The 12,987-nt window shown below is 39.8% G+C and overlaps 1 protein-coding gene across 1 annotated transcript; it reads right to left on the bottom strand.

Moving 5' to 3' along the window:
* Positions 1 to 349: 349 nt before the first annotated feature.
* On the bottom strand, positions 350 to 1,279 carry LOC308644074 (olfactory receptor 7A5-like; the record flags this gene model as incomplete). The annotated part of the gene is made up of 1 exon (XM_081284769.1): positions 350 to 1,279. One exon carries the CDS (start codon positions 1,277 to 1,279, stop codon positions 350 to 352), a length of 930 nt encoding a protein of 309 aa, XP_081140895.1.
* Between the last annotated feature and the right edge of the window lie 11,708 nt (positions 1,280 to 12,987).

The raw sequence follows: 12,987 nt of genomic DNA, 5'->3' as shown, positions 1-12,987 counted from the left end.
ATAAACTATTACTTAGTATGATTTATGTCAATTGAGATTCAATTATTTTTTAAAAAGATGTATTTTATGGGATAAGTGAGAATTCTCAAATATTTCTTATCCAAAGATGGGAGTAATTTTGAGAAAGTTGGAAAATGACAAATGGAGGGGATTTGAATTCATAGAGATCAGAAAGTGAAATAAAGTGACCAATTCAGTGGAGTTGTATGCAGTAGATGAAATCAAAGAAATGATAACTCAGGAATAAATTAGAAGGAGCAAGTTCTGATAAAGAATCCCAGATTTCAGAACAAAGGCTCTGAGCCCTGCGATCCTGGGCACTGCTCCAGTTTCAGTAGAATTGATGCTTTTATCTTTCTCTCTCATAGAGTCTTCTCAGAGCACTCTTGATGTCCTTGTTCCTCAGACTGTAGATGAAGGGGTTAACCATGGGGGTGACCACAGTGTACATTACTGAAGCTGTTGCAATGGAGTGTGAGTTTTGGGCCACAGCAGAACTGAGGTACACTCCCAGGAGTGTGCAATAAAATAAGGAGACCATGGAAAGGTGAGACGCACAAGTGGAGAAGGCTTTGTACTTGCCCTGAGCTGATGAGATTGCACGGATGGAGGACACGATCTTGCAGTAAGAGTAAAGGATGCCAGCAAGGGGGCCACCTCCCAGAAAGAAAGAAGCAATATATATCACCACCTCATTGAGAAAGGTGTCAGAGCAGGCACATTGAATTGTCTGATTAAGTTCACAGAAAAAGTGTGGGATTTCCAAGTCTGTGCAGAAGGACAGCCGCAACATCATTAAGCTTTGTAACAATGCATGTAAAAAACTCACAAACCAGGACGCCAGAACTAGCAATCCACAGAGTCTGCGGTTCATAATGACCATGTAGTGCAGGGGAAGACAGATGGCCACATATCGATCATAGGCCATCACAGCCAAAAGAAAGTCATCCAACCCAACAAAGAGTACAAAAAAGTGAATCTGGGTGATGCATTCTGCATAGGAAATGGCCTTGCTCTGTGTCTGGATGTTCACCAGCATCTTGGGGATGGTGGTGGAGGTGAAGCAGATGTCCACAAAGGACAGGTTGGAGAGGAAGAAGTACATGGGCGTGTGCAGGTGGGGGTCTGAGATGGTGGCCAGGATGATGAGCAGGTTCCCCAGAACAGTGACCAGGTACATGGACAGGAAAAGGACAAAGATGAGGGGCTGCAGTTCTGGGTTCTCTGCAAGTCCCAGAAGAAGGAATTCTAGATGTTGAGTATCATTCCCTGGTTCCATATGCATGTGACTACAGAAATGAGAAAAAGAGCATAACGAATTTTCCCTAGACAGGTATTATTCACATCATTGAAGTGAAACGATACATATTTTTCTGAAAAGAATTAATTTAGGGAGTAGCTCAGTGGTGGAGTGATTGCCTACCATGTGCAAGGTCCTGGGTTTCAACCTTAGCCCCACAGAAAGAGAAAAAGGAAAAAAAAAAAAAAAGGGAAAGGAGAGAAATTAACTTCCATAGAAGATGTGTGTATCTTATCCCCTAAGGGATCTCGTGCCATCTCTATAATGAATTTCTACTTCACTGTGTGGTTCACTAAAAAGTCATATATTCAGAATTGTAAAGATTTTCATGCATTTCAGAAATACAAATCAAACACCCCTGATGAACACTTTGTGTCTTGGCTACTGTGAATTATGCATAGTAAACTAGGAAGGTCAGATATCTCCACAACATACTCATTTTATTTCTTTGGCTACATAGCCAGCTGTAGGATATCTGGTTCACATGGTGACTCTGTTTTACTTTTGTGGAAGCTCCCTATCTTTTTTCACAATGACTTCATTAATTTGCATTTCTACCAACTCTGAATAAGGATTCCCCTTTTCTCCACATTCTCACTGGCCCTCTCACTGATATCTTTGTCATTTTGATAATATCCCTCCTAACTGGTGTGAGGTGATATTCTACTGCAGTCTTAATAAGCATTTCCCTGATAATTGGCAATTTTAAGCATTTTTCATATGGCTATTGGCTGTTTGTATGTGGTAGAGATACACAGTGGAATAATATTCATTATTAATGAAAGATTGAATCCTGTCACAGGGGACAACGTAATGCTGTATTAGTCAGTATATAATTATAGTTAAAACTAATATATTACATATTTTAAAATAGCTAAAGGGGAGGATTTTGAGTATTCCACCATAGAGAAATGATAAATATTTCAGGTAATTAAGCTGATTACCCTTATGCAATTATTACAATATTTACACAAGTATGGAAACATATAGTTATACCTATAAAGTTGTACAATTATGTTAGTTAATAATAAACAATAACTAATTATTAAGTATCAACTCTATTGCATCAGTAATATGTATAAGGACAAAAATCTCCATTACCCAGTGAGAGGGAGAGAACATAAGATTAATATTTTAAGATCACTTAATATGTCCCATGGTGATGGGTACTATGAAGAAAAAAAAAGAGCAGGGGTAGTTGTACTTTTACAGCAATGCAGGGAAAACCAGCAGGAAGAGGGGCATCCAAAGAGAGACCACAAGTAAGGCAGGGCAGGAGCCCCAAATGATCCTCAGCAGTGTGGTCTTCAAGGGGGGAATAGTAAGTGCAAAGATCCTCAGAAATGTGCTTGTTTCAGGAAACCGAGGCTTAAAACAAAGGCCTTGGAGAGGAGAAGGAATAAGAGGGGGAGAGATGAGAGATCGTGTCAGAGAATGTTGAGGAATGAGCTGGCCTCACTGGTCTCTGAGGCTACAAGGTAAAGGGAGACCTTCTTCCACATCCTGAATCTCTTTCCCTTCGATTTGCTGCAAAGACATTCTGTGAATTGCAAAGGATTCCCTCCTTGCTGCCACCTGAGGGTTAAGTTCTGTTCTGACCTCTAGCTGCTAAGAGTTACCCTGGAATATATAAGCTCAGGTACCCCTTCTCCGAGCCCTCCATGAGGCACATGAACACACACACACACACACACACACACACACACACAAACACACAACACACCCTGGGCTCATGGTTTTATTTCTGCATGGCCTCTCAGTCCCAATCACCCTGACAAGGCTGTGAGGGTCGACAACACAGCTGAGATGATCAGTTCCCTACAGAATGTGGACAGGGCACTGGAGAGTCCACTCGATACACTTTCCATGAACAAATGAGTAGACCCAATTACGAATGCTGCTCTTCTTCCCTGTTTTTACAAAGGAGCATGAAAATCTGTGCAGTAAACAGAGGGAGGAAGAGAAATAGAGAAGGATGGGGAGTGAGAGAAAAGAAGAGAGAAGGCAAAGGGGTGAGAGGAACATGAAGAGGTGAGGGCAGACACAGTGCGAGCTGACGTGGACCCAGGGGAACAGGACCTTGCAAGCCCAGGTGTCTCTTCTCCAGGAGGAAAAGGCTGCCTTGGATTTAGTAGCATTCCAAACCCAGTGATCCTTACTAGGTGCTCAGCAAAAAACCTAAGCAGCAAAAGTAAATTTGCCAAAAGACCAAAGTAGTAACATTTTTTAACCTACTGTTTAATGTTTTTAGTAGTGCATTGCAGTGAAACCTAATGTTGGGGTCCTATTGACACAATCACACATACATGGAATGTAATTGGGTCCACCTTGGTCCCCAGTACATTCTCATTCCCTCCTCTCCTCCCACCCACTAACCCTAACCCTTCCTGATGTCAAGGCACCTGACAGATTATACACTTCAAATAATAAAATGGCCTAAGTCAAAAATCAACAATACACAACAGCAGATGCCAAAGTACGTATAGAAAGTAGAGAACTTTCAATATGAAATGGCACATCTGTCTTCCCTGCTCACCCAACCTATTGGCTTTTCCCTAGATTCATAGCAGATAAGGCAGGACTCTTTCTGTTTTAAAATTCACACAGAGTTATTGTACCTGTTTTTGAATATACATGTGATAATTCAATATATATATGTGTGTTGTGTGTTGATCAAATCAGGGTGATTAGCATTTCATTCTCCTTAGACACCATTTCTTTGATTCCATGAATTGTGGAATCAATTCATGGATGTTCTTGGGCTTGAGTGTATTTTACTTTTTATAAGTGTTATTTTGTTAGACACATAATAATGTATAGGTATTTTTATCAGGTATTTTTTAATGTTTTGATACATGAATTCAGATCAGGGTACTAGCAATAAAATATAAGAATAAATTGCTAGAGACTTGGTAATAAAAGATTAGAAAGTAGAACATAAAGTTATGATTGCATCTTATCTAAAGATAAATAAACTGAAATTTATTTGTGGAGGATGGAGCTGATCTTCAGTGAAATGATGAAGGGGAATGCCTTCCAACTGCTGGCCAAGATGACGAGGCTTTTGGAAATGCACCTACATCTAACTGTGCTAAATCAAGACACAGAGACACAACAGAAAATAAATTGGAAATGTGCTGAAAAGGTGACTTATTAGCACAAAAAGTGCAGAAAAACTTTCCTCAGCATTTCTATTTAAACTGAGGATTCCCAAGTGAAGAAATATCAGATTATTGAGTCAGATATTTCAGAATGAAGAGCCCTGGCAGGAACTCAGTAACAAACACTCATCTATTGGAAGACATTAAAATCTGTAGATTTGCAGACACTCTTCACAGACACATCTCCACATATGTGCTATGCTTATGTAAAAGAAACAAGTGGCAACATCAAAATCAGTGAAAAATATTCTGTCTGAAAGAATAAAATGGAAAAAGAAAGAAGGGGAAGGAATACACTCCAACCCAAAGCTAAAGGTTTTAACAATTTGAAATAGAGAACTCAACAGCTTTCCAATTTAATTAATCTTGACAGTTTATTTAGTAATTGCAAAATAAAACTCTATGGCATGCCCATTTTCACTTATTATATAAATTTATTTTTCATTTGGATAATACTCAGAATGAAACAAGATTCTGTGAAATATCTGTATCAAGAGGTTCTCCTACAGGGATTTATTTGCAAAAAAAATCTTAAATCTGGATCTTTTTTAAAAATATGAAAATGTGCTAAAATATGATCCTTTGTAATTTTTTTTTAAATGAGCTCCCTCCAATGCATATCTCTTCATACTTAATTCTGGATTTACCCATTCCCCTTCCTTGCAAAGGTACGCAGAATTACATTTCACTTTAATTTGAGCCACTTCATGCCTCCCATCCCTCTTCTAATTGAGCTTCTGTGACCATAAGTTAATTGTCAACAATGACCCTGTGTTGCTGATTTCTGGATCACTTCTCTTTTTAGTAAATTATAAATCCATTAATAAATTAAATAAGCTAGCAACAGACACCACTACCTCTGGGCTGCAGGCCAGGATAGTTGGGCTCTCAGGGAACCTCAGGTGAAAGCTCCTGCCTTCCTTCTCTTCAGTCCTCTCCTGCAGTGTCTGCTGGGTCCTCAGGCTCACCTGGGTGGCATCTGTGATGGGAGGGTCTTCATGCACAGGCTTCAGTTCTTCCCTGGATGTTGAGGGTGCAGAGTGAGGCTCTGACCCCACACAAAAGAACAGGAATGGGTCCAGCTTTGGTCCTCAAGTCAGATTTCAAGATCCTGAAGAATCAAGTGTGCCCCGGTGTGCACTCAGGGAGACTGGAGCAATTGTAGTTTACAGCTTTCTCTATCTGCTCTTTAGGCACATGACCTTCTTTTTACTCTAACCTCCAAGCACCTGATTTCCCTGCAGGACTCTGGTCTATACAGGAAAGGAAGAGTTTTCATAGATTCCCCTGAGATCAGAGTGGAATCAGGCAAATCCTCCCCTTATTACCACCAATCTATCAGTGCCACCTTCCCAAAGTCCCAACCTCCCATCACCATATCCCTCGTCTGACATATAGTTTACTTCCATGTCTGAAGCTAAGAAACTTGCTTTGGTTAGGTATCCTATGTCTTCAAAACACTGACTCATGTTGGGCAGACAGCCTCGGGTGTCTCCAGAATTTTCCTATTTCCCCTCTTATCAGAAAAGCATGCACTGTTTTTGTTTGTTGGTTGGCTGGTTGGTTGATTTTTTAATGTGAAGCCATAAGACAACCCATCCTATATTCATCACACGTTGCCAATCATACCTGGAATGTCATGCTTCTAATAAACTCATGTTTCTAATAAGGGACCAATTATGGCTCTTGACTTCAAATGTGAGTTGAGTTTGAAGAGATGAATAAAGTTCTCTTCAGGCATCATGACCTGAGCTGTCTTCCCATTTCATGCTCATTCAAAGTTGGCTCTTTTCATATCCCTTCTCTCACATTTTAAGATGAAGAAATGGACATTTGTATGTACATGTGTATCCATTTGGGTTGACAATTCAACTTTTAAGCAAAATGTCTTACAAATCCAGAGGCACACATGGTCTTACTCACACCCTGTACCATGACCACTTTCTGTGGTATTTTCCACACATTTCATTTATTCCTCACAACATTGGTCTGAATTTATGCTTATTTCCCAAGATTACCTTCAGAAAAAAGTAGCATTGGGGAGATTAATTTTCTTGATATTAGAATTTTAATGGAGCCATATAAGTGTCACATATTTTTAGGGCACCATGTGGTGTTTCCATACTGGTATACATTGGGTAATGTCCAGATCAAGGTAAGCATATATACCTCCCCAAGATTTATCATTTTTTTGTGGTGAAAACACTCAAGAGTGGTTTTAAAAAAAGGAAAGTGAAAAAGGGAAGGGGAAGAGGAGGAAAAGGGGAAGTAATGTGGACTGTTGGAGCAAATTATATTCCATGCTTTATGACTAAGTCAAAATGAATCCCAAAATTATGTATAATTATAAAGCACTAATTGCAAAGGATATTGGATTCCATCATTTTTGAAATATGCAGGACCTTATCATGACTGTACTGTGTGACAGAACAGCAGAACCAGTTCCTCCTACCTGGCTACAACTTAGGACCCTGGGGCCAACCTTCTACTGTCCCTCCTGCTCCCTTACCTGTTCCAGCCTCTGGGAACCCGCATTCTGCTCTGTGCACCTGTGAGAGCAACTTCTGTACCTTCTACATGTGAGTGAGGTCCTGCCGTACTTGTCTCTCTGTGTCTGGCTTATTGCCCATCACATGGTGACCTCCAGTTCTCTCCATAAGATCAAGGATGCCAATTTTATAAGAATTATATATAAAACAGTTAAACCTTATTGAACACATTCTTCAATTGAGCACAGGAGGGGAAATGTTCTTAGTAACACTTTATATATTTTATGAATAACTAGGAAAGAGGTGATCAAAGTCTCCAGAGCAGAGATAGTTAGGAATAGAGGGAAGCATTAATTATCTTCATTTTTATCAATACTTACTGTGCACAAGTATTAAAGTATTACACTGTACCCATACCTACATACAATTATTACATGTTAATTACACATGTTTCTGAAATTGTTTAAGAAAATGGACTTGTTGACTATCCTAACACGATCATTACACACTGTATACATGAATTGAATTAATATGCCACTCTCTAATAATTTGTAGAATTAAGAAAATAATTTGGAATGAAATATCTTAAATTATGCATATCAATAAATTGATAAGATAATAGAATAAATCAGACATTATTACCCTATGTGCATACATGTTTATAAGACCTGTATTACTCTACATCATGTATAACCCCATGAATGAAAAGTTATACTCCATTTATGCATGATGTATCAAAATGCATTCTACTGTCATGTATAACCAATTGAAATAATTTTTTTAAAAATATATTAAAAGAAACACTGATAAGAAAATAAAAAACTAGGGAAAACATATGATGTATTGTGTACTGTGTAAATTTGCCTCATTACTACTAATTGTTTACCTACCTATGATGTTACCCCTATAACATCAAGTTTTAAACCTCAAATATGGACAATAAAATGTACCCTAAAAATAAAGTAAATTAAATCCAAAGTAGCAAAATAGACATGTACAGATTATTTCAAAACATTTAAAATCTTAAAAACTCAAGAAGAAATGATCAATGTGCCTGAGTCAGTGACCAAAAGAATAAATACAAGTGGTTTAGGAACATGAACCTATGCTCAACTTCATGAATACACAGAGAAAGTCACATTAAAATCATCAAGGGAACTTTAAATACCTTACCTTGGTGTTCACTTTAGTCCTAAAACTCAACACCCAGAGATAGAGCACTTCTTTGTTGGGGAGAATCCCTGCAGAAGGAGTTTGTATCCGAAGCTTCTCTTTTCTTTGACCTTGAGCTTTAACATTGGAAGAGCTTCTCTAGAGCCAGCTGGACATCAGGTCTGGGAGCCAAGCCTGGTCCACACAGCTTGTGGGTGGGGGGGTCATCATCCCCTGTGACCTCAAGCTCGTTGCCTGGTGACCATAAGGTCCTGTTACCTCATGAAGGAGTGACCAGGAACCTCCAGAGACAGTGTGTATCAGATGGTCCAACCAACTGGCAAATGCTGAGTGGAGTTATAAAATCTTTAATTTAATGTTTACTGACATGTGATTGTACATATCAATAGGGGTGATTGTGGCATTTTAGCACATACTATGGTGTGTGCTGAATGAAACAGCTTAAGGGAACTTTCCCTCCCCACATCATTACCTTATGATTCCAGGTCTGTGCTCCTCACTTCAGATCATCATAAAACTCATGTCAAGATCTGGGCACTGCAGCCCCCACCCACCCCCACTCACTGTGGCACACTAGGACTGGGTCTTCCTATTCACCTGTGTTCCTGTACCTGTTATCCAGCCTCCCTCCTCCTCCTCCTCCTGCCTCCTGCCTCTTTCCCAGCCTCCAGTGTCACTATTCCATATATAGATTGAGGCTCCTTTGACCTCCCCATAGGAGTACATACAGTGTTTGCTTCTGTCTGGCTTCTTTCATGGGACACAATGGCCTGTCCCCTTCATTGTGTTGCAAATGACAGAATTTTAATCTTCTTGAAGACTGAAGAGCTCAGTTATGGATATACCTCATTTCCTTTTCTATGCATCCACAGACAGGAAGCTCAGCTGGTTCCATACCTTGACTACTGTGAAGAAGGTGGGGAGTGCAGATACGTCTGTGGGTGCTGATTTCACTCCTTCTCTTCCTTTATTTTCAAGATCTACCTCCATGAGTCTGGATTATTTTTCTTCCTCAAAGCCTCTTAGATCATCTGCCCATGTATACATTTGTGGCTCAGACTCTCTCTTCTTTCTCTCCAATCATCTCCTCATTTTCATTCTATTTAACTGAAATTCACACAGGACAAACTCCTTACCAGGAACTGTACTAGACGTCATGCTTGCAGGCACAGATGACATAGGGTTCAGAATTTGTAGGAATTCATAGTGAGTGAGTGGAAAATTTCAGTAAGTAGAGGATGATGGGAAGGAAAGAGGATCCAACAAAAAGGCAGGAAACTTTCAGAGTTGGTCTCATTTGCATCACCTCAGAACACATCTCTGCAAGTGAGTTTCCAGGGCAACAAGGCATCACTTGTGAGGTCACTTGTTAAAGGTGTAAGATTTGGTTTGTTAAAATTGAAGACAATCCCTTATTGTAGATAACTGGGAAAGTGCCCCATTATATTCACACAACTGAGATTTCCTGGTGAAAGTTAAAAGGCTGATCCAATGTGGAACCTCAGAAACAGTCCTGGGGACAGGGAGGTCCTGAAGTGAGACCCCAGGGAGGAGTGTCTTTAAAACCTGTGAAAGCTGAAGTCGTCAAAGGGCTGGATGGAGGAGGCCAGGCTCTCGGGCCCTTGATGTGGTGCCCACTGCTGCCCAGGGGAGTCCTGCCATGGCCTTCACTGGGACACCATCCACCTGACCCCTCCAACTCCCTGCGCCTCAGACAGTAGACAAAGGGGCTCAACATGTGGGTGACACCAAAGCCACATCAAGGTCATCTAGACAACAAAATGCCTGAAGAACTGAGGAAGACCTGAAGGCCGGTGCTACAGTTTCAATCTTAAGTGTCACTCAAAGGCCCTGTGTTAAAGCTTGGTCCCCAACTTGGTGCACTGGAAGGTGGAGGAAATGCTAAGAGGAAGGTCTAGTGGGAAATCTTAGTTAATTTGGGAATTTCCCTTGAAAGGGATTGTAGGACCCCTCATCTGTTCCTCTGTCTCTTCTACATCCAGGCCATGTGGTCAGCGGCTTTCTTCTGCCACATTCTTGCCACCCCTCGTCATGTGCTCATTGCAATGGGGCCAAGCCATGGGGCTAATCCAAAACAGTTTGGAATCTTGAAAACTGTGAGCCAAAATAAATGCTCTCTTCTTATAAATCCATTATCTCAGGTGTTGTGTTAGAGTAACAGAATGCTGACTCTCATAGAAAGTGCATAATGCATGGACATTACCAATAGTTTAGACCCACTTGCAGAAAAGGCTTTGAACTGGTTTTTGACTGTCAAAATTCTAGAATGATAGAAGCTAAGTACACTGTTATGTTATTGATGAGGTTGTCTGAATAGGGGAACTCAGGATTCTGGCAAGTCCAGAACAGTGTGGGGTTCTTAAGTTTTTTCAAAAGGTGGGCAGTAGAAGAGGTTTACTTAAGTAAAAGCCTTATTCTAAATGAAATATTCATCAGTAATGTCTTCTCTCATCTCTATGTAGCAGAGATCAAGATCAATGAGTTGTAATAGTCCAACATTTCTTTTTGTCACGAATCTGTTTATTTCAATATCCAACACTTTTACACCAACCTGAAAATCAGACTTCACCACAGTCTTTGTACATTTTGTGTGTGGGTTGACATAGTCATCAAGATGGTGTTCTCTTTTGTGGGAGGCCAACCTTATGGGTGACTGAGTTACACTCCCCAGCTGGGTGCTGAGGTGCTCAGTCACAGAAATGGGTGTGTCTTGCTATAGCCCCATGGGTGAAGCTATGCTCACCTGTTCCTTTGTAATATAACCCCTTGCCCTGTTTAGGATAGAATCTTCCATGGAAGTGCCTTGTGTGGTTATTTCATGCAGACCAGTTAGCCCAGTTAGCCCAGTTTAACTAGAGTGACCCCTGAGCCTTTTAGTCTGAGAACAGAAACCCGGCAATTGGCGTCCAACGTGGGCCAAAAGGTCTTTAAGCTGCAGGGACAAAAGTGACAAAGGCTGGCTCCTAAGGGGACTCCAATTTAAATATTAAAGAAAGTTAGTGAAGTTGAAAATTATCTCCAAAGTTAAGCATGCTTAGGATTGCAGAGTATTGTGGGCAGAATTGTAGAAAGTAAGTGAATTAGACAAAAGGAAAATCTGTGATGTTAAAATTTTTAATATTGTGGTATAATTGTAGAGACTCTAAATAAATATAGTTATTAAGATGATTGATGGGTTATGTTGTTGAGTTGAGTCCTCTCCATGGAAAGCGCGCTTTTGTGGATTTTTAAAAATTGTTTTTATAAATCTTTATAAAAGATTTTTGGGGGGCTAGGATTGTTGCTCAGCGGTAGAGTGCTTGCCGAGCATGGGCGGAACCTGAGTTTGATCCTTAGCATCACATAAAAAAAAAAAAAAAAGAGCTAAAAAAATAAAAGAGTTTTTTTTGGACTTTATGTTCTAGAAGTTTGCGCTAGGAGTGAGAAAAAGGAAGAGAAAATGTGATGTTTACTTGAAGAGAAATAAGTTTCAATTTTCTATTGTTTTTGTCAATACTCAGAAAGTATGTATGGACCTTTTTACTACTCTGTTGTCCTATGAATCAGAATGGCTGTAACTCAGCCTCTGGGACAAGAGACTTTAGCTGCTGATGCTCGCTGCTCCCTGCTCACTGCTCGCTATGGGGTCCTAGCCCCTGCAGCCAGCAGTGCTTTTAACCCTTGAATTACTTGACCTAAATGCCAAACACAGACTAACTTAAGATCTGATGGTAATGCTAGCGTTTGCTGCTAAAAAAACCTTTGGAGCACCCACATGCCACAGAAAAAAGTGCATTATGTACACAAGCTGCAACCGCAGGTCGCAGAGGCAGAACAAGCTGCTATCGCAGTAGGATCTTGGCCAGGCGGGGGAAAATGCAGACAAAATCAAACAAAATGCAATCGGCTAGGAAAACTTGGGGAACTTTTGCCCCGACAATGGGCAGCGGACTCCATGTTGTTTGCATCACCATGGTAGCCACGGAGTGCCTGGCCAGAAGAACGGGCTTCCTGGTCCCACCTCCCACACTTTCGCGGGCTGCCTATTGGTTCTTCCACAGTCACTCAGACGGGACTTCTAGTCCCGCCTTCCAGCCACTAACCTGTACTACTATGTTTCACATTTCTATGGGAGCTGTTCAGAGCCTGTATTTTTAAGAATGCCTACCTGTAAATGCTAACGAAAGATATCTTTTTCAGACAAAATTTAATTCCACAGGTTTCTATGTTGCAGCCCTAAATTTAAGTTAGTTCTGAGTTGAATAACCTGACTTTTCTCTATAGTTGTGTTACTAAATAATGTTCTATTGATGAGACATATCAAACATGATTCTTTATATTTTACATTTAATTTTAGAGGTTATAAGGATGCATTTGCTCACCACAGGAACAAAGCCGGCAATGTTCCTGCGATGACCAAAAAATCCTTATTCTCATTCCTAACTATAAAAAATAAATATGTATACTCAAGGATCTTATTTCAGTTACATCAAGTGACGTCACATAGAAGAGTGCACTCCTAGTTAAAAATAAATTAAAATGGATCCAAATATTTTAAGACCACGTGGTTACATAAAGTTAATACAATTATAAGTTATGTTCTTATTCTTAATATATATATATATATGTATATATATACATATATATATATATATTAGATATTTAGATAACCTATATTTGTTAATCTATAAAATAATTAGCACATGCCTAATTGATTAGTTAATATATATTTGCCTAATTGTTTTTCTTCAACAGAAAACCCATAATTTATGTTTTATATCTACATTTATCAGATACTCTGCCTTTTCAGTTACAGATATTTGAGATAAATGTGTTTACTATAAATTTGCTTTTAAGTGAAAAT

Source organism: Spermophilus citellus (genome assembly GCF_964194105.1).
Source record: "Spermophilus citellus genome assembly, chromosome: 3".
In the NCBI taxonomy this organism is placed as follows: Eukaryota; Metazoa; Chordata; class Mammalia; order Rodentia; family Sciuridae; genus Spermophilus; species Spermophilus citellus.
Note: the sequence above shows the minus strand (reverse complement) of the source record. Positions and strands in the feature narration are given on the sequence as shown.